This window comes from Cynara cardunculus (genome assembly GCF_001531365.2).
Source record: "Cynara cardunculus var. scolymus isolate 2C chromosome LG 17, CcrdV1, whole genome shotgun sequence".
NCBI classification, from domain to species: domain Eukaryota; kingdom Viridiplantae; phylum Streptophyta; class Magnoliopsida; order Asterales; family Asteraceae; genus Cynara; species Cynara cardunculus.
Genome location: NC_037544.1, coordinates 34,271,171 through 34,291,547, shown reverse-complemented (window position 1 = coordinate 34,291,547; position 20,377 = coordinate 34,271,171). Strand labels below are relative to the sequence as shown.

Genomic DNA, 20,377 nt, shown 5'->3' with positions numbered 1-20,377 from the left:
TAACTAATTGCAGATAACATAATATAAAATACAAGATAAACATCTTATTTTAAATATAAAAAATCTATAATTAGGATAATTATTGAATTCTAAAATAATACTTAATTATTATCTTTATAAAATGTTATATTATTAAACCAAAAATAAATTANCTAAAATATAATTAAGATAATTATTGAGTTCTAACAAAATACTTTAATTATTATCTTAAAAAAATATTTTATTAAACCAAAAATAAATTAGTTGGTTATTAAACTAAAATTAAATTACATAAAAAATGAGAATTTTTAAATAGTTGATTTGATATTAACATAGATATTTTTTTTTCAAAATTTCATTATATCTTCAAATTTATATTTTATTCAAAAATAAAATCATTATTGCTTTCTTAAAAATATATAAAATCGTATTATAATATCGATAAAGACAAATAATAAAATAGAACATTAAAATCGACATATGTCTCGCTGCATTGCACGAGTACTCTTCTAGTATTAATAAACATGTAAAATTGTCTCTTTGTAAAATTGCAGACTAGGGACACGATTTGTTGAGTTTTCAGAATGATAAATAAGGACTACCAAAAACATAGGTGAATGATCATGTGAGAAATGTAAACAGGGATCTGGATCCTTAATCACCTTTAATCTTAAATCCACCTATGAATCACACTTGATATGGAGATTGATTTCTCTGTATCTCATCCTAATGTACGTCTAAGAGTGGAAATCTATTCTTACGATTCTCATTTTAACTCTTCTTCTCACAAGAATCCAATAAAACGTATAGTCACAAAACATATAATTTACTCAAAATAAATTTATAACATGATGAATATACATGATATTTATAACGCTTTTAAAAATACATACGACTTTTATACCTATTTTTGAAGTTTAGTGTCCAAAATTCTATAATTAAATAATTAAATAAATAATAAATAATAAATAATCTCATAATCACATAATTTTATTTATCCTGATAATAAACTATTTTTTTATATTTTTTATAGATTTGATATCATGTAAGATAAGACTGTTTTTATGAGATGTGTGAGACAATACTTTTATATTTGAAACTTCATAGCAAATACCGTGAAGGTAACCTTTATTGAGAAAATTCGGCTTCTTTTTACTTTATAGCATTTTACTGTGAAGTTGGGGGTGTTTGGGATTGCTTATTTGAAACTGTTTTTCTATAAAAGCACTTGTTAACTTATTATAAATTAGAAGAGTTTAACTTCTTCAAAAACTTCTTGTTTATCCAAACACTCAAAAGTGCTTATTATCGGTTCTAATAAATTATTTTTATAAAACATCCAAACACCCCTTGAATCTAACAAATTATATCACATGCCTCACACAAAAACACCACATTTTGGAACAGCCCTCGAAACCTGCTTTTAGTAGCAACTTGGCCTCCGCCATTCCTCTACGCCCTCCACGCTGTTCCGCCGAATCCCATCGGAAAACAATCACAATTACAAGACATGGTGGTGGCATCGGGTGCCAACTCCTTCGCTAAGGAGATGACCATCCGGAAACGAATCGGCAACATGTAATCATCACAAATTTCTTTTCCTTCTCTCTTTGTTAGTGTAGGTTATCCTATTGATTCAATTATAGGGTGTGAGCTTTGGAATTCAACCCGGACAATCTGTTGGATCGAATTTTTTAGGGGTATATTAAAAGGCAGTAGCTTGTACTCTATATAGTTTGAGCATATTTGCTTTTGATTGAATTTGGTTCATCAATCATCATATGTATACTAGAATATAGTGGTTCATCTCTTCCCAAAAAACTACACTTCTACTTTGAATGTCAATAGGTTAAAGTTCAACTTTAAAGAGATGGATTCTAAGCTTGCCAGAGGAAATCGGTAACTGCATTGAACTTTAGAGCAAGCTCTGCGAAAATGATGTCTGTATCAGATCCATTGTGAAATTCATATCCATTTTGCATTTGGGATATATGCATTCCACAGTGAAAGTTTATTATGATTGTTCTTGCTGGTCTTATGCCTTTCATTCTTTAGATTTGGGAAAAAGATAAATGAAGAATTTAGAGGCAGTGTTCTTGGAATTGATGAAGTTTTTGTCTTTGGTGTGATCAATTTTTTATATAAAGGATATGATGATATAGATGATGATGGTACTTGGAGAAAGCGCATTAGAAAAATGAAAGAGCTAAGCAACTTATTCTGCAAATCATTGTTTACTATAAGGAACCAAGTAGTACTTATGGCTAATGTTGGGAATTATGTCTAGACGCTTGTAGGAAGGTTGCAAGAGATTTTGATATAATCAAACTAGTAATTTTGCATTAACTTATTGGATTAATTTAATGAGAGATGGGGTAGTTATTTCCATAAACTATTTAATGAGGCAAGGGAAAATGAGAGGGAGGGAGAAGGGATAGAGGTACTTCATCAACCATACAATCTATGGATGAATAATTAGGATAGGAGAAGTGAGGGAGACACTGAGGAAGATGGGTAAGGGTAAGACAAGTATGTAGTGGTTGACAAAGAAGTATAGTAAGGGACCTACACATGCTGTTCATAGATCAGAGAAATCCTATGATAGCTTTCCATGAGACGTGATTTGGAGGAGTATGAAGAAGGGGAGGCGTATCATGTAGGTGTGTTAGGGCGATAGAGGACATGTACGGGAGAATGAAGACTTGTGTTATGACACCCGTGGGTAAGATGAAGTATTTTCCAGTGGAGAAATGGCTATACCAAGAATCAATGCTAAGACCATTCCTTTCTGCTGTGATTTTGGATGAGCTTTCGTGAGGTACCCAGGGGAGTGTCCCATCGTGTATCTTATTCGCTAATGACATTGTGTTAGTAGCAGAGTTGAAAAGTAGAATTCAGTGAGAGGTTGAAGCAGTGGATGATGGCTTTGGAAACACAAAGCTTGCGTATTTGTCGTTCTAATACATAATAATATGGTGCATTTTTTCCGCCTGGGGGGGGGGGGCATTGAAGAAAGGGTAGAAATTAACTTTGGGGGGTAAAGGGTACCTAAAAAGGACAATTTCAAGTATTTAGGTTTCATGATTCAAAAAAAGAGAGAGGTTGAGGAAGACATAGTGCATCGCATAAAGGCATGGCATCTGAAGTGGTAAATTGCCACGGGTGTTGTTTGACAAGGTCCCACTAAAACTGAAGTGCAAATTCTACAAGGTAGCCATTCGACCAACTATGCTGTATGGGCCGGAATGATGGTCGATGATAGAAAGTTGGAAGTTATGGAGATGAGAATGCTTAGATGGACCTATGGTAGGACCATGTTAGACATAATCCCGAATGAGGCATTCCATGCAGAGTTGGAATTTGTGCCTATCATGGATAAACTAAGAGAGTGGATATTGTGATGGTTTAGGCGATTCGTAGGAGACTGATGGCAGTATCAATGAGGAGAGTAAAAAACGTGATGATCGAGGTGCCGAGGAAGAGGGGAAGGCTCAGGATAGGGATGAGCAACCGAAGATAGACATGGCGGCATTAGACAGTTTATGAGAACGTGACCTCTGATAGGTACACTTGGAGATGAAGGGCTAGGGTAGGCGACGAGGTGTGGGGACCTGTAGGCATGGATCAGAGAAGGGAGCTGGTGAGGTTGAGGGTCGGACCCGAGGGGGGCTAGAGAGCTGGCATATAGGTCGCCCGAGTCAGTAAAGAGGGGATATAGGGATGTGTTTTGTCTTACCTTTTCTATGTGTTTTTTGATTTATCTTACCTTTCCTATGTTGTCAATGTACCTACTTAATTTTTTTTACTCATTTTTTCTCGTCTTGGGATTACTATGTGCTAGTCATTGCTCCTTCTACCTGTTTGTTCACACTCGAACCGGTGGCCTTCTAAGAAAGAACCACTCTACTCTTCGGGGTAGAGGACGGGTCTGCGTACATGCCCCACCTTTCAAGTGAGATATGTTGGGTTGGTTTGTTTGGTTTATCTTGGGTTTTATATGTGCCACAATTTGATGTTTACTCTAGGACTGAAAAACAGGCGGCTTGTGATCCTTGTTTTGCATAATATCATTATCTTATGATTTTACAGATTTAATAAAAGAGTGGAGGATTTTTCATCATTAAGAGAGTATAATGACTACTTGGAGGAAGTTGAGGACATGAGTAAGTTATTCTCTACTCATCTTTTATGACACCCAAGTTAGGAATGCCATTTTCACTTGCATCCATTTTTTTCCAGTTGTTAACTTGGTTGAGGGAATGGATGTTCCTGCTATTGAAGCAAAGATTGCACACTACCAAAAAGAAAATGCAGAACAAATAATGAATGCTCAAGCTCGTAAGGTTTGTAAATGGTGAATGCTAGAAATTGGTTGGATTTGTCATCTCACATTGCACTAACTACTTAGTTTTTCTTGATCAAGTAGGCTGAAGAATATGCAGCAGCACTGGCAGCAAGCAAGGGACAAGCTGCACAGACTGATGTTGATATGGTTAGTTTTCCTGTTGCTGCTGATATCTAGTTTTGAGACCTGGTCAACATTGCTTTAACTCGTTATGATAAAAATAATAATGATCACATTGTGATGGTTGATAGTGGATTGGTGTTCTTGACCAATCTAAAGAGTAACAAATGACCATGTCTCAGTCTCAATCTTTAGAGCTTTGGTCAAAGAGGTAAATAGGAGCAAACCCTTTGTCATATGCCTTCTTAATACACCCCTTGGATGATAAACATGATCGTAACTGATGCGTGTGATTAAGTATATTTAGTTGGGGCGTGGAAAGTGCATGAACTATGAATGTAGACATGTCAGTTAGGCTATTGGCACCACTTCTAAACGTTTGGGCTTCATATGCTTGCTCATTTTCAGACAAATTATGAAATGAAAGGGAATCAAATTAGGTGCACTTGCTTGACTCATAATCACACTTATTGCAACATCTGTAAACAAACCTCTTAGCTTCTTTCTTCTGGCCAGCCACCATTTTTGAAGTCCCCAGCAGGTAAACCAACTATTGTGGAGTAAGAATATGGCTTACTCCTAATGCATGAAAGAAAGGTGTTGTTATCTTAAGAACAGTGGTGGCAGGGAAGCCATTACCTAACTGTATACATTCCCATTTGTTCACCATATGTTTTCCTACAGAAATTAGCAGGGTGTGCAAATGTAGGAAAAATGAAATTTTATACAATATCTTTTATAAACTATTTGATTGATTCCAATCAGAATGGCAGATGGAAGGCTTGTAGAACTGCAAAAACTGATGCCAATGATCTTGGTTCTTTATTTTGCTCATTTATAAACTAAAAGTTCCTTTGCTGAAAGTAATTCATGAGGGTGAGAAAAGAGGCTGGCTTGTCCAGACCCATGGCACAGGTTTTTTAATTTGGAAAATCAATCCGGTGGACCCCTTTATTAGAACCAGAAGAAAACTGATCATGGTTTCTCTACATTTGTAGGTTCTGAAAGCAGAAACTGTATACACAATCAAAAGAAATAGTAAGTGGTCAAATCACATAGAAAGCTTAAAACATAATAGGCAAGTGGTAAAACCACCAGATTTTAGGCCATGAACGACATACGTCCTTCCCTCCACTCCTATGCCCTATCTAAGACCAAGTCCCTTGGTATTCCATTTACTAAAATCTTGCTTTATTACCAACTGCATGTCAATGTTTACCAACCTCTATCTCTTCCAAATCCTCCTCTTGGTACAAGTCTCCTCTTCTAGCTGGTGCATTTAAAGCAAGTATGTAAAAACCCATAAATCATTTGTTTGTTTATAGTAATGTTAAGCTAGTTATAAATACAAGGAAATTACGCATCAAGAGAGGTGTAAAAAGCAAATGTGTTTGTTAGAGGCGATAATTTATGAGTGCTATGTTTTAATATCACAAGATATTTTAATTATTAACATGCTGGAGCCGTCTGTTGCCTCTTATGAAGCGTAAAGTACTGCTTTCCGTTAATATCATCCCATAATTATTAACTAGCAATGGATTGCCGATGAAGTTTAAAATTGGCAACCTTTAAAAAACCAAACCAAACAAACCCATTGAATTCCGACCAGAGGTAGGGTCTAGTGAAGGTAAGATGTACACAGACCTTACCTCTACCCCAGGGGGTAGAGAAAGACTATCTAAGCTATTGATCTTAAACAATTTATTTCACAACATAACCTTCTGACAAGTTTAGTGACATCCTTGTATATGGAAGTGACGTTCTTCTTTTAAGCAGTGGCATTCTCAAACATGTTAGAAGGTCATGGATTTAAAAGAAAATTGACTGAAGGGTCATTCAACAAAAGGACCCGGTAGAGAGGCTTATCCATGAAGACCTCTGGCTTGCAGAACAAATAAATAGAACAAGCTATAGAGGAAAGGGAGATAGGTTATCCAAGCAAGGGGACAAGGGGAACAAAGCTCATTATAGACAACTACAATTACATAACGAAAATCTAGAACAGGTTTACAGCAAACGGGTGACACAGGATGTAAGATTGTCAACCGTTGTAATTGTTGAATCTTACTGGTTACTCTGGTTGGATCGGTGGTCTGAGTGCTTGTCCAGTGGTTAAATCGGATGTGACTACTGTTTAAGTGGGTCAACTAGGCTGCTTTTTGGACTGATTCCAGTTTAACTGGTTGAATTGGATCGACAATTAGACATCCAATCCGTAATTGCAACAACCCAATTGCCAGTCTGTTACTTAAACGTTGCTTAGGTATTCATTTTATGCATGCTAGCTAACACCATGAGGAGACCACTTTTGGTTTGGTTGGGGGACAGCAATTAAGGACAAGTGACACATAATAAGGCTTCTTTATCGGTGTTTTTTTAGGGGGGGAGGGTGCTCACAGCGACAGATTATCTCTTATCTTCAATGATGGGATTTTTTCTTTTTCATGTGTTTGCTCTTTTATATCTTAGTTATTTATCCTGTTTCTCGTAGCTGTATAATTTCATCCGACTTCCTTCTGTAGTTTTGGCTGTGTGGTGTCTACCCTTTATGTCTAACATGGTTAGAACCTTCCTTGAGGGCGAGTTTGGTACGCAGAGAGGACTGTGCAAGACTGGTCTGGGAAGGGCTGGACGGGTGAGAGTGAGGTAGGTGGGTGAAAGAATTGTGAAAGGTTTTAGGGTACAAATTTGACATGGGTAATTTAATAATTTACCAAGTTTGTCTCATCTCCTGCTTTTTGTTCCCCTCACTCCTATCTTGACCCAGTCTAAATGGTGCACCAAACGTGGGATAACTTTTTGTTCTGTCATGTCTTATACTGTCCCGCATACCAAATGCACCCTAATAAAACTAGAAGCGCTAATCTATTTTAAGGAAGGGAAGGCGGATGGACCTGGCGGATTAATTCACTACCACTTTTGCATACCTTCGAGGAGGATACTGTGCTTGTTTGATTTGGTTTTGTACGTTTTCATATAACAAATCATTGTTCTTGTTTGAGACAGACGACAGGCACAAGCTCTCAGTTTGGGGTGACGACTTCTGATGGGCATTACGTCCCTGCAGTTGCTGGAGGAACGATTCCACAACCTCGACCTACACAACCTCTCCCAGTAGGATCTGGGGACGACCTGCATGCTTATCATATGGACGATGAAGAGATGATGAGACTAAAAGCCGAACGTGGCGGAAAGGCTGGAGGATGGAGCTTAGAATTAAGCAGAAAACGAGCCCTCGAGGAAGCCTTCGGGAGCATTTGGATCTAGATATTTGCTACAACTGATTAAATCTAGTAGAGTGTAAAGCACAATTTTCTTTTAGTCATGTACCATGGTTCCGATTAAGGCTAAGGGTTAACCGTGGTTCCGACCTTTAGCCTACTGACCCTAAGGGTCCAAGTTCATCGCCGCATACATTCAATCGAGTAAAACATGCCTTTTTAGTCAGAGGTCTTCACAGAAATGATTGTTCTACTTGTTGGTTGATGATAGGTATCCTCCAAATCCCATCTTCAAGTGGAATATATGTACAAGAATTTTGATTCATTGTGTAATTTTCAATTTGTAGTTCAAAGATGTTTACATATGCAAAAGAATTGAACTTTTATGGTTCGTCTGTGCCCTTTGGGTAAGTATCAATATTCCTTTATGGGGTTTATTAGTACAAGCGGCGTTCATCAAACACTTACCTGGTAAGCGCTTACAACTAAAATTTAGCACTATTATTTACTTATAGGGTAAGATTTTAGTCCGTCAAAACGGTATCGTATGCAACAATTTATTCAGTGAGCAGTGTAGAGTGCACGCTTGTATATAACACGAGTTTGATTCGTACACGAAAAAAAGGCGGGAGTCAAGGGGCAGCGCCTCAAAACCTCCACAGAATTTTGGACTTGGAATGCAGTAGGAAGACGTGATCAGAATGAAGAGATACATCATTTCTGATCAGTTTTGAGGTTCGATCATGTGATATTCAGACTTAGTAAAATCGACTACATGGTATCCAGACTTAGAGCTTCAATCTCTGGACAAGTCAAGTCCAGAGATAGTCCTATCACTGGTTGGTCTTAGTCCTATCTCTGGACATGTGTGTTCAGATTTCTGGACCTGCACGTTTAACAAACCTACGATTTTATCCATTAACGGTTATACCGTCTATAACTGATTCGAACTTCCCCAAAACCATCATTTATGTTAATCTTATCCATTTTTTTCGAATGGAACAGGTATATATACGAGATATACACCAGTTTTGGGAAGTTGAAAAATCTGAACATTCAAAATATTCTCCAGTAATTTGGCTTTCGTTTTTACGTCTAAATTCGAAAGTGTTTCGAGGATTATCCTATGATACCCATACATTACGGTCGAAATATCAGTTCGGAAAGTGAACTTACACGATTCTCAAGCAATCCATTTACCCTTTTTCTTTAATATTTTTTTTCTTCTAACACTGCATATTCATCATGAATAATGGACTCAGGATTTATTACAACATTAATGATGAATGTCCGAGACACGTGGTGTGCTATCATTGATTCTCGGTTCATAAAGGAAATCAGGTTCTCAACCAAACCTGTGCCGATGTAAATATATTAACAAATTATGGTCCGTATGTTAGCAGTTTTACGAGACTCATAACTTATTTGGTCAGCGATACATGACTGTTTGGTAGTGACTTAATAACATAAAAAGTTGCTTACTGATAAGTTTATGTCTCTTTCTACTTGTTATTTTAGTTGTACGAGTCTGTTATCTTTTCTATGGTCCCTGTACCAGACAAGAAATTTGCGGTTATTTTTCTTCCATTATCCCTCCACTACGACCAACACTCCTTCACTATCTTCATAATTTCTTGCAGATTTCCCGTTTCCATTCGAGCTTCTCATTGTAATTCGACTTCTTTGCATTTGCTTCGGATTCGGGATTGAGTTAATGAAATTCCGAGCAGCTTCTGGGAAGAGGTAGCTTGTGAATTTGTTATGGCTTCAATAAAATGTTGTGTGCATTTAGATAGTTGTGATTCGAAGAAACTTAACTCCGTTTTGCAGTTCTGTGATCGGGGATTGATTTTTGCCTTTACTAGTGTGACAAACAACTCCTTTTGTAAGTTAAAGAAAGTTAGGGTTTCTAGGTTAGATACGGAATTTTCGGATGTTTTACAATCATGTGATGTTGATAGACCTGTGGATTTGAGCGATGAGAATGTGGTTTTGCAAAGCCCTAAATTATATGGGGAGCTTAGGAAGGGGAAAAGGAGTATATGGAAGCGATTGGATGGTATGAAAAATGTAGCCAGCGATTTGAAGGTGATGCATAATTCCACCAATGAAAATGAAAGCCAACAAGAAATCATTTTGGATCATGAGGAAAATGATGATGCATTCTATGAGAAACTAAGTTCCAGTGGACATGAATCGAGTTTGGGACACTGCAACTTTATCTTGGAGAAGCTTGAGAGGAGTGGTCGTGATGATGAAGCTTTAAAGTTCTTCAAGTGGATGAGAATCAATGGTAAGTTGATGCAGAATGTCAATGCTTACAAGTTAGCTTTGAGGGTGTTGGGTAGGAGACAAGATTGGGAAGGTGCAGAAAGGTTGATTCAGGAGATGCAGATGGATTCACGTTGTGAACTCAGTTTCCAGGTTTTCAATACGCTTATCTTTGCTTGTAAAAGGCGGGGGCTTGTGGAGATTGGCACAAAATGGTTTCGAATGATGTTAGATAAAGGAGTACAGCCTAATGTTGCTAGTTTTGGCATGGTTATGAGTCTTTACCAGAAGGGTCGGGTTATTGATGACGCAGAGTTTGCGTTTTCACAGATGAGAAATTTGACCATTGTATGTCATAGTGCATACTCGGCTATGATCACTATGTATACGCGCCTTGGGTTACACGAGAAGGCAGAAGAGGTTATTGGGTTCTTGAGGAAGGATAGAGTGATTTTGAATCTTGAAAATTGGTTGGTTTTACTTAATGCATACAGTCGAAATGGGAAGTTAGATGAAGCCGAGAAGGTGTTGGCCTCAATGCATGCAGCTGGATTCTCCCCTCATATTGTTGCTTACAATACACTTATAACTGGATATGGGAAAGTCTCAAACATGGAGGCTGCTGAAAGAATTCTTCAGAATCTTGTTTCTGCCGGTTTGAAGCCTGACGAGACCAGTTATAGGACCATGATTGAAGGTTGGGGTCGAGTACAAAACTTTAAGGAAGCAGAGCGGTATTATAACGAAATGAATCGCTTAGGTTTTAAGCCCAACTCATCAAATTTGTACACAATGATCAATCTGCAAGCCAAAAATGGAGATGAAGCTGGTGCTGTTAGGACCATCAATGATATGATGACAATGGGATGCCAGTTTTCCTCCATTCTCAGTATCGTTTTGCAAGCATATGAGAAGGTGGAGAGGTTTGATAAAGTGCCTTCTGTTGTGAAAGGTGTGCTTTACAATCATGTTCTCAATAATCAAACGTCATGTTCGATTCTTATGATGGCTTATGTGAAACACGGCTTGGTAGATGATGCAATTGAAGTTCTGGGGATTAAAAAGTGGAAAGATAAAGTATTCGAGGATAGCCTATATCATTTACTAATTTGTACTTGTAAGGAGCTGGGTTATCTTGATAACTCTATCAAGATATATGCATCTATGCCGAAATCTGGCAAACCCAACTTGCATATCACATGCACTATGATTGATATTTATAGTTGTTTGAATCAGTTTAAGGTGGCAGAAGCCCTTTATAGTAAGCTGAAATCAACAGGTGTTCCTTTGGATTTGATAGCATTTAGCATAGTTGTAAGAATGTATGTGAAATCTGGATCCTTAAATGATGCCTGCTCGGTTCTTGATGCCATGGAAAAACAGAAGGGCATTGTTCCAGATATATATTTGTTTCGAGATATGCTTAGAATTTATCAAAGATTGGGGATGGTAGATAAGTTGGCTGATCTTTACTACAAAATCTTGAAGGCTGGAATTTCATGGGATCAAGAGATGTACAACTGTGTCATAAACTGCTGTGCTCGTGCTTTGCCAATCGACGAGCTTTCTAGGCTATTCAACGAGATGATTAAGCACGGATTTTCACCTAATACCACCACGTTTAATGTAATCCTTGACGTTTATGGGAAATCCGGGCTTTTCAAAAAGGTAAGACAGGTGTTTTGGATGGCTAAAAGACAAGGTTTGGTCGATATTATCTCTTACAATACTGTTGTGGCTGCATATGGGAGAAGCAAAGATTTGAGGAATATGGCTTCGGTTGCTAGAAGAATGCAATTCAAAGGATTTTCTGTTTCTCTTGAAGCTTATAATTCTATGTTGGATGCTTATGGGAAAGCAGATGAAATGGAGAAGTTTAAAAATGTGCTGCTGAGAATGAAGGAATCGAATTGTGGTTCGAATCTTCATACTTATAATATCATGATCAACATATATGGAGAAAAAGGGTGGATTGAAGAAGTTGGTGATGTGCTAATGGAACTGAAGGAATCTGGGGTGGCACCAGATATATACAGCTATAATTCTCTGATTAAGGCTTATGGGATTGCAGGAATGGTTGAAGATGCTGTGGATCTGGTTAAAGAAATGAGAAAAAATGGCATAGAACCTGATAGAATAACATATATTAATCTGATTACTGCTTTGCAAAAGAATGATATGGTTTTGGAGGCACTTAAGTGGTCATTGTGGATGAAACAGATGGGGATCTGAAGCCTTTAATGATCAGTGCAAGTATACCATTCCAGAACCAACGTCTGCAAGTATACCATCCCAGAACCACGCCTGAGCGGCTAAACAAACCGGTAAATGTTTTATGTTCATGTTCATATCAAGAATTTCCCTTGAATAAAATTTTCCCCTTTATCCCAAAAAATGAAAAGAATTTGCCAATCACAATTATAATGAAATTACCCTCTTAATATTATCTGTATAATTGTCTTCGATCATCCCTCGTAGTCCCTCGTATGCCAGTATTTGACAACCATAAGCTAACTTATTTTTTGAGCATTATGTAAAAGCTTCATTTGTTAAGGGCATAAGTAGTGTTTCAGTATGCTCTAGGGGCCTTTTCCACTTTTTCCGATTATGCACCTTATATTTTGCATATAAACCCTAGCTTTTTAGGTCGTTTTACATTGTTGTTTAGTTAGCTTTTACCAAACGTAGCTAGGTTTTACCAACCGTAACTAGTTTATCAACTAACTTATCTTGCTAAACATAGTCTTCGATGAAACCTTTCAATAATTGGTTCTGGAGATCATTAAGCAAGTCTTTCTATCCTAAACAGCTAAACTAGATGGGTAGACCTTGAGAATAGCTAGATGTCATGCAGGTTAGCAAGGCCGAGCTCAAACCGGCAGGGCTGCTCTCGGTATTTTATAGCGCTGGGCGTGTCTAGAAACAAGGGGCCTCGATGAGTACGAAAAAAATTGAATACAAGAAATGCTAATTAAGGAAAGAAATCTTTTTTTGTTTATTATAGATAGGAAAGTACTTAGGGGGTGTTTGGTTAAAGGTATTAAGTAGTAATCAATGAGAATGAAAATAAAAGAAACTGTTTGGTTTTCTATAATATAATGGGCTCATTCCATAAAAAGAATTCGTTGAATGCATTTAATAAGGAAATTTATTGATTAATCACAAAACCATGAAAACACATCATAACTCATAAGAAACAATAACTGATTGTCAAACAATATTACGATATTAATTATAGAAGGAAAAATAGATATCAATGGCCAAAAAGAGCAGTTACACGAACAAAATAAGCAGATAACAATAGTCAACAGAAATATAAGTAGATAAAAAGTAGCCAATAAAAAATATATAACAATAGCAAGTACATGAGCTCAAAGTTGTCATCCATTGAATTGTTGAACCACGGAAACGAATAAGCAAATAGATATAACAATAGCCAATGGCATTGGACCTTGGTATCACATCAAAACTTAGAGAAATAATAAGGAATAACATATAACAGATGACCATTTAACTGCTTTTAGTTTTATTCTCCAATGTAATTAGTTAATACTGTTTTGGGCTATTGCTATCTAACAAATTCTTTTTGACTTTATTATTTACTAAATATTTTTAGATCTCTTTCATATACTAAATTTTTCGGACTACTAATATATACTAAAAAGATTTAGGGGCCGTTTACCAAACATTTACCTGGTAAACACTTATCGGGAAAATTCAATACTATTATTTATTACCTGATAAGATTTTAGCCAACAAAAACGGCTTTTTATGCAACAATTTACCCGGTAAGAGCTGACCATGGTAAGAGTCATTGCACTCACTTACCGAGTAAGACTCTCGGTCTTTGCCTAGCTCTTACCGGGTAAGATTCTTGGTCATTGCTATATTCATCCAGTAAGATAATATAACTTGGTAAGCGCTTACCCGAGTAAGCATTTGGTAAACGGCCCCTTAGTGTAATACAATGACCCAAAAATTGTGTGGTGATTTTATAATTCTTATACCCATCCTGCCTCTTAGAGACGACCTTGCACACGGGATTTGGTGCAAGTCGCCTAACAAATTGCTTTCAATGTACCAGAGTTTGTCTAATAATCCACGGTACTTTAAAAACGATATGAACCTAATACAATAAAAATATGAGGGCGGAGGACATGTATGTGTATGTCCTGCCTCAATACCTTATTTCGAGAAAGATATATCAGATTTATTTAACTTGGTTAGTAGTAAGACATTCAAACTTAAGTCTTGTTAGTTTTTTTCATTTTCAGCTCTTAATTACCACTTATGTCTGATTCATTCAAATTTTTTGTAATTTAGACTGTTTGTTTTTATTATTATTTTCAGAGCCTTTTATCGCTTAATAGGGTCTGAATACATAAGAGATAACCTAATATCTTAATTCATCTTATTTTTCATTTTCTTTTATTCTTTTGGGCTATTGCTTCTTTCTCCACCAAAGACATCATTGTCCTTTCATCACCCATGTGAAATGTACTTCCCCACTTTCTCTCTCTCTCTCTCTTTGTATATATACATATACATACATATATACATATACATACATATATATATATATATACATATACATACATAGGGGAGCGATCAAATGCAAACCACTCAATTTGTACAAACCGTGCAAACCGCATTCAACCAATCATAATTTTTCATTTTGTTCATTTTTTTGTAATTATGAGAGGTTGATTAATCATTTTTATTGTGGARGGTGTTAATCATAGATATTATCATCTTCATTATTTTAATTTTAGAGAAATACATGAAACAGTTTCATTAAGTATTATATGAAACAATTTCACAACCATATATGAAATAACTTCATCAAAAAAAGTATTATATGAAACAATTTCACAAGATTAAACAATTTCATGAAAAAATTTCATAAGATTAAACAATGAAATCGACAGATGAAGGTGGTTTGCACGGTTTACACAAATGAGGGCGGTTTTCATATGATCACTCCTCTACATACATATATATATATATATATAYATATATATATATATATATACATATATATATATACATATATATATATATACATATAGTTTATGTATGTATAGGTTAACTTAGAAGATTAATGTGAAACAAGAACTTCTATCGACGATCTTATCCTTTATCAAAAGTATCGATCTTTCCACAAACAAACTCACCAATAGCATTCCCAATAACATCAGAAGTCTGAAAGGTATCAAAAAAGTTTTTACTATATTCCATCTGTTAAGAAATTGTTGAGATGAATTTTGGCAACAAAAATTTTATGAAAATCAAGAGAATTTTGCAAAACTTTTGCACTTGATTTTACAAAAACAAACTATTGATTCAGATTTCAGACTTCAGACGTTTATCAGTTTAGAAAAACAAACAGTCTTACTGATCCAGATTTCATACTTCAGCACCACCTCTTATTAATCAGAAGTGAAATAAGACTTCAGATTTCAACACCTCTTAAAAACAAACGCACTTTAAAACTCAAAATAAAATAACCAATAAAGAATAGAATATAAGAACATAAAGCTACTTTTAACAAGTAAATTAAGATGTCAAAAACAAGACTATCACCAAACAACAATTTTGAACATTTTTTTTTTTTAGTTTTTATAATAAGATAAGAATATCGGTTTCCATTTTTTACAATAAAAGTTGGTGAATTTCAGTTGTCAACAGACGTAAATTCACCAGACGTTGTTTAATATATAAAATAATGATTATATTCATTGCTTTTTTGGTTGAACCACTTGCATTTGGACCACATTATCTCTTTAAGATTTCTATACATGAAAACTTTAATAACCATTTTCGATCGATAGGAAAATTCCGTTTTTTTCTTAAATTTTAATAAATAAGAGTATAATGGTCATTTAATTGTATACTGATTAATATTAGAAGGTAATAGTTACTCTTAATTATGGAAACGTAATAATAAAAAACATTTAATATAAAAGGTGCAAAATCAATTTTTCTTAATATAATTTTTTTTACCATTAATAGTTTTTATTATTTTATTAAATTATACTTATTAAAATATGAATTGTAAAAGTACTACAATATGAAATCTGATTTCGTTTCATTGACAAAATATATGTAGTTTGAGTAATGAAACAAGTGTCATGGTCAATAGTGACCATGAACATAATTTCACTGATGAATTTAATTTATTAAATTTCGAAATGTTTTATGCATGAAAAAGTTTCACTTACGAAAATAAAGTATTTAGTTTTCAAAAATGTTTCATTCTTTATATGTTTCGTCGTTTATTAGGATATCTCTTGTTTTAAAATTAGTTTGATTAGAAATTATTAAGAGTCCAATCTTACTTCATTAACCGTTAATGAAATAGTTTCATATATTGTTCACTACCACATGTTAAATGGTTCATCATTCATTGTAGGTGACAAGGAGTCACGTGAGTTCATAACATAAACAGTGAAACAGTTTCATTCACTCATTTAGAAAAACAAAATATTATGTTTAGTATTCAAAAGGATTCATTATTTTTTGTTGATTAAAGTATGTTTTTATGTTTCATAATTTATTAGGATATATCTAGTTTTATTGCTTCTTACTTGGATCTATTTTTAATGTGGATGTTATTTTATTTATAATATTTAATCATAAAATAAAGATAATTTTTATCAAATATTTAATTTGTCAGATTATTCTAACATTTTTGGTTAAAATCTTTGTAATGATAAAATAATATATAGAGATTTTAAAACAATGATTTTGTTTATTAATATTAGGATATCCACGATCTTGTTACCTCGTTTACAAAATCATATAAATTAAAATTTTGACAAATTTGCCCTTTTTTAATTAAAACTTAAACTTTTATTTTTATTTTTGTTTTTATTTCATAATATAAACACAGTTAATCTTGACTATTGATCAAGAAAATTGATGTATGAGATTGGTTTGTAAGGTTTTCACAAATAAGGGTGGTTTGCAATTGATCGCTCTTTTCTCGACTTCAGAATTGAAATGTATCGAGCTACATTACATGGTTATAGTAATTAATGTATGATTTATATATAAAATAGCTTTAGCAAAATGCATCAAATAAATAGTGGGTTACTATTTATTCTATAAAAAATAACTCCATTCATCATGTTTATATCACCTTTATTCATTTTATTTTAATATTATTAAAACAAAATATTCAGGTCTTAACCATAAAGGTGGTGCCTAATTGGTTTGAGCTTGATTCCAAAAGTCAAAAGTATCAGGATGTCCCAGATTCAAATCCAAGGAGGAATAAAAATCCCGGCCACGGAGGTTCAAATGCGGTGACTCCGGGCTATTTGCAAAGTAGGTGGTCGTCCTGGGATTAGTCGGCTCGCATAGCGGGTTGGATATCCAGGTTAATCAAAAAAATAAATATTCAGGTCTCGTTTTGTTTGAAGGAACGAAATGGATTTAGGGGGTTTGCATTCCAATCACATGTTTGGTTTGTTGGATTGTTTGGATTTGAAATCCTATGATTTAATTGAAATCTTTCAGACATAAAATTTTGAAATCTTCAAGGATTTTACGAGATTTATTAGGATTGTATGCAATAAGGTTTTAAAACACCAATATTTTCAAATTCATTCCAATCAAGATCCAAATTGCTAAAAACAATCATATAAACCAAACGGACCCTTATTATATACGTGGGGATGTTCAAACGTAGAAAGTCAAATAAAAAAATACGAAAACGACTAGAAAAAGTCAACTAAAAAAAAATGCAAAATCCTTATTTCTCGAATTTAAAACATCTGTTGAAAATATTGTTGTATTAAGATCGTTTTTAAAGTGAATGGATTTACACACGAAACGAAATATGAGTTGGACCATGGCGATGACATCATCATACGTCACCTGAATCAAGAAACACCAACACAACAGAATGAATCCAAATGTAAACTCCAAAACATAATTAATCTTTACACAACTGACCATCCACCAACACAAATAAATCACTTCTTTTTAAGGTTAGGCCCGATTACATCTTTACTACCACTTGTCTTTTATATATATAAACAGATGAATTTATTATGCAATCATTTACATTTATACAACTATTATAATTAAATCACAACCGTCCATATAATTTGATGAACATGTGATTTTACAAAAGTTTTGATTGTTTTTTAATATTTTTATTGATTATAATTAATAAACTATAATCATCTTTCATAAATATTCAAATCATAATAAATAAACTCTCATCATTTCCATAAATACTTCAATTGATTGAGTTACATTTGTTATACAAATGTAATGAGTTGTATTTAAAACATAGTATATATATATACACACACAATTAACTGTATTATAGAATAAAATTAAAACTAAAAAAAATCTCGAATTTTTACTTAAACCGGAGAGGAAAAAGGCCGGTTCTATTGGCCGGAGTTGTAAACTTGTCGGACCGGAAGTTCTGTCACCATATTACTGGCGAATACAACGTATCGTATTTTCACACGCGGCCGACGCTCATTCATTGACTTCAAAAAGTCAAGCCGCCAAATATTAAGAAACTGGAGTTAGGCATAAACCCTGATTAATTACTCTAATCACCTTCCCTTCCATTCATTTATATATCCATCTCCTGTTCCCCTTCCTTTCCATTCATTTATTTCTTAACCTATCACAAATGGCTTTCACTTGCCTTTGCTTTTCAATAGTTTTGTTTTCGATCGTTTTTGCAGAAGAAAACAAAAACGCTCGAATTTTTAACGACCGAGCTTCTCTTCTCATGTTCGTTTCCGAGGTCACTTCTGACCCCGGAAACGTGCTCCAGCCTTGGACCAACAACTCGCAGGTCCATATATGTAACTGGACTGGAATCACGTGCAATGCCGATCGTGATTCTGTTCTCGAGTTAGAYCTTAGTGGAGCTTCGCTCCACGGTATTATATCTCCAGCCATTTCCAARCTTTCAAGRTTAACGGTTTTGGATCTTTCTAGAAACTTCTTCGAGGGYGGGATTCCACRAGAGATYGGGTATCTCGTGGAGCTCAAGCAGTTAAGTCTATCGTCGAATCTTCTTCGAGGGAGAATCCCGTTTGAGATTGGGTTTCTCCTTCGGCTACAATATCTTGATTTGGGAAGCAATAAGCTCGTAGGTGAGATACCGACGAGTCTTTTTTGTAACGGCTCGTCAGCGCTCGAGTATGTTGATATCTCGAATAACTCGATAAGCGGTCAGATTCCRTTGAAGGAAGAATGTGAAGTTAAAGAGTTACGGTTTCTTCTCGTTTGGTCGAACCAACTTTCGGGTCGAGTTCCTCGWGCRCTTTCTAATTCCTCMAAGCTTAAATGGTTGGATTTAGAATCGAACTTTTTCGAAGGGGAATTGCCGTTTGAGATTGTGAAGAACTTGTCGAACTTGCAGTTYGTTTATTTGTCGTACAACCRTTTCTCAGGCCCTCTCGARCCRTTCTTTTCGRCTTTATCTAACTCYCAACATTTGCAAGAACTCGAGCTRGCTGGAAACAGACTGTAYGGAAAGATTCCCGACATYATCGGGGATCTTTCCAARAGTCTGGTCCAATTACATCTCGATRACAATRAGRTATCCGGAGRGATTCCTCSSAATATCTCGAACCTCRTGAACCTCACCCTTCTCAACTTGTCTAGCAACTTCCTGAACRGAACGATCCCGCATGAGCTATTCCAAATGGGGAAACTCGAACGYCTTTACCTATCRAATAACTCGCTTTCYGGTGAAATCCCGTCGGATTTYGGGAACGYSTCCCGGTTGGGTCTTCTYGATTTGTCRAAAAACCAACTRTYTGGCTCRATCCCGGACRCATTCTCGAGTCTYTCGCAGCTAMGAAGACTCTTGCTTCATAACAACAGGCTTGTGGGAAYGATCCCCACGAGCCTGGCACAATGYGTWAACTTGGAGATTCTCGACCTTTCGCATAATCAAATTTCGGGTTYRATTCCRAGTGATTTCGCAAGATTGAACAGCCTGAAGTTGTATTTAAACATCTCATACAATCARCTGGATGGACCTCTGCCATCGGAGCTCAGCAAGATGRACATGGTTCTGGCCATGGAYCTATCRTCGAACAACTTYTCCRGCRTAATTCCAGCACAGCTCGGRAGCTGCATTGCACTCGAACTCCTCAACCTYTCCRGYAATGCATTCGAAGGCCCTCTTCCAGATTCMMTCGGAAAACTGCCGTTCCTWGARRCATTTGATGTTTCGAGGAACAGATTGTCGGGAAAGATCCCGGAATCTTTCYCGRCATCTTCKAYGTTSAARCAACTTAACTTCTCRTWCAATAACTTCTCCGGSAACACGTCGTTTCCATTTCTTAATATAGATTCTTTTCTCGGAAACCCCGGACTTTGCAGTAGTTCGATCGCGGGGCTGCCGCTCTGCAAAAACAGGCGAAAGAAGAATTTGATTCGGCTGCCGCTTTTG

General features: G+C 35.5%; 3 protein-coding genes across 3 annotated transcripts; all 3 read left to right on the top strand.

The window, feature by feature from the left end:
* The first annotated feature begins 1,392 nt into the window (after positions 1–1,392).
* Positions 1,393–8,037, top strand: LOC112500857. The gene is made up of 5 exons (XM_025104455.1): positions 1,393–1,557; positions 4,069–4,142; positions 4,219–4,322; positions 4,406–4,471; positions 7,451–8,037. The coding sequence occupies exons 1-5, from the start codon at positions 1,490–1,492 to the stop codon at positions 7,709–7,711; spliced, it is 573 nt and encodes a 190-aa protein (XP_024960223.1). The 5' UTR covers positions 1,393–1,489; the 3' UTR covers positions 7,712–8,037.
* A 1,238-nt stretch (positions 8,038–9,275) lies between these two features.
* On the top strand, positions 9,276–12,382 carry LOC112500093 (pentatricopeptide repeat-containing protein At4g30825, chloroplastic). Its single transcript, XM_025103381.1, has one exon. The coding sequence runs from the start codon at positions 9,427–9,429 to the stop codon at positions 12,166–12,168; it is 2,742 nt and encodes a 913-aa protein (XP_024959149.1). The 5' UTR covers positions 9,276–9,426; the 3' UTR covers positions 12,169–12,382.
* A 6,213-nt stretch (positions 12,383–18,595) lies between these two features.
* LOC112500010 (putative leucine-rich repeat receptor-like serine/threonine-protein kinase At2g24130) lies at positions 18,596–20,368 on the top strand (the record flags this gene model as incomplete). Its single annotated transcript, XM_025103268.1, has 1 exon — positions 18,596–20,368. A coding segment is annotated over exon 1 (1,773 nt), but the record flags the coding sequence as incomplete, so codon positions are not given.
* Between the last annotated feature and the right edge of the window lie 9 nt (positions 20,369–20,377).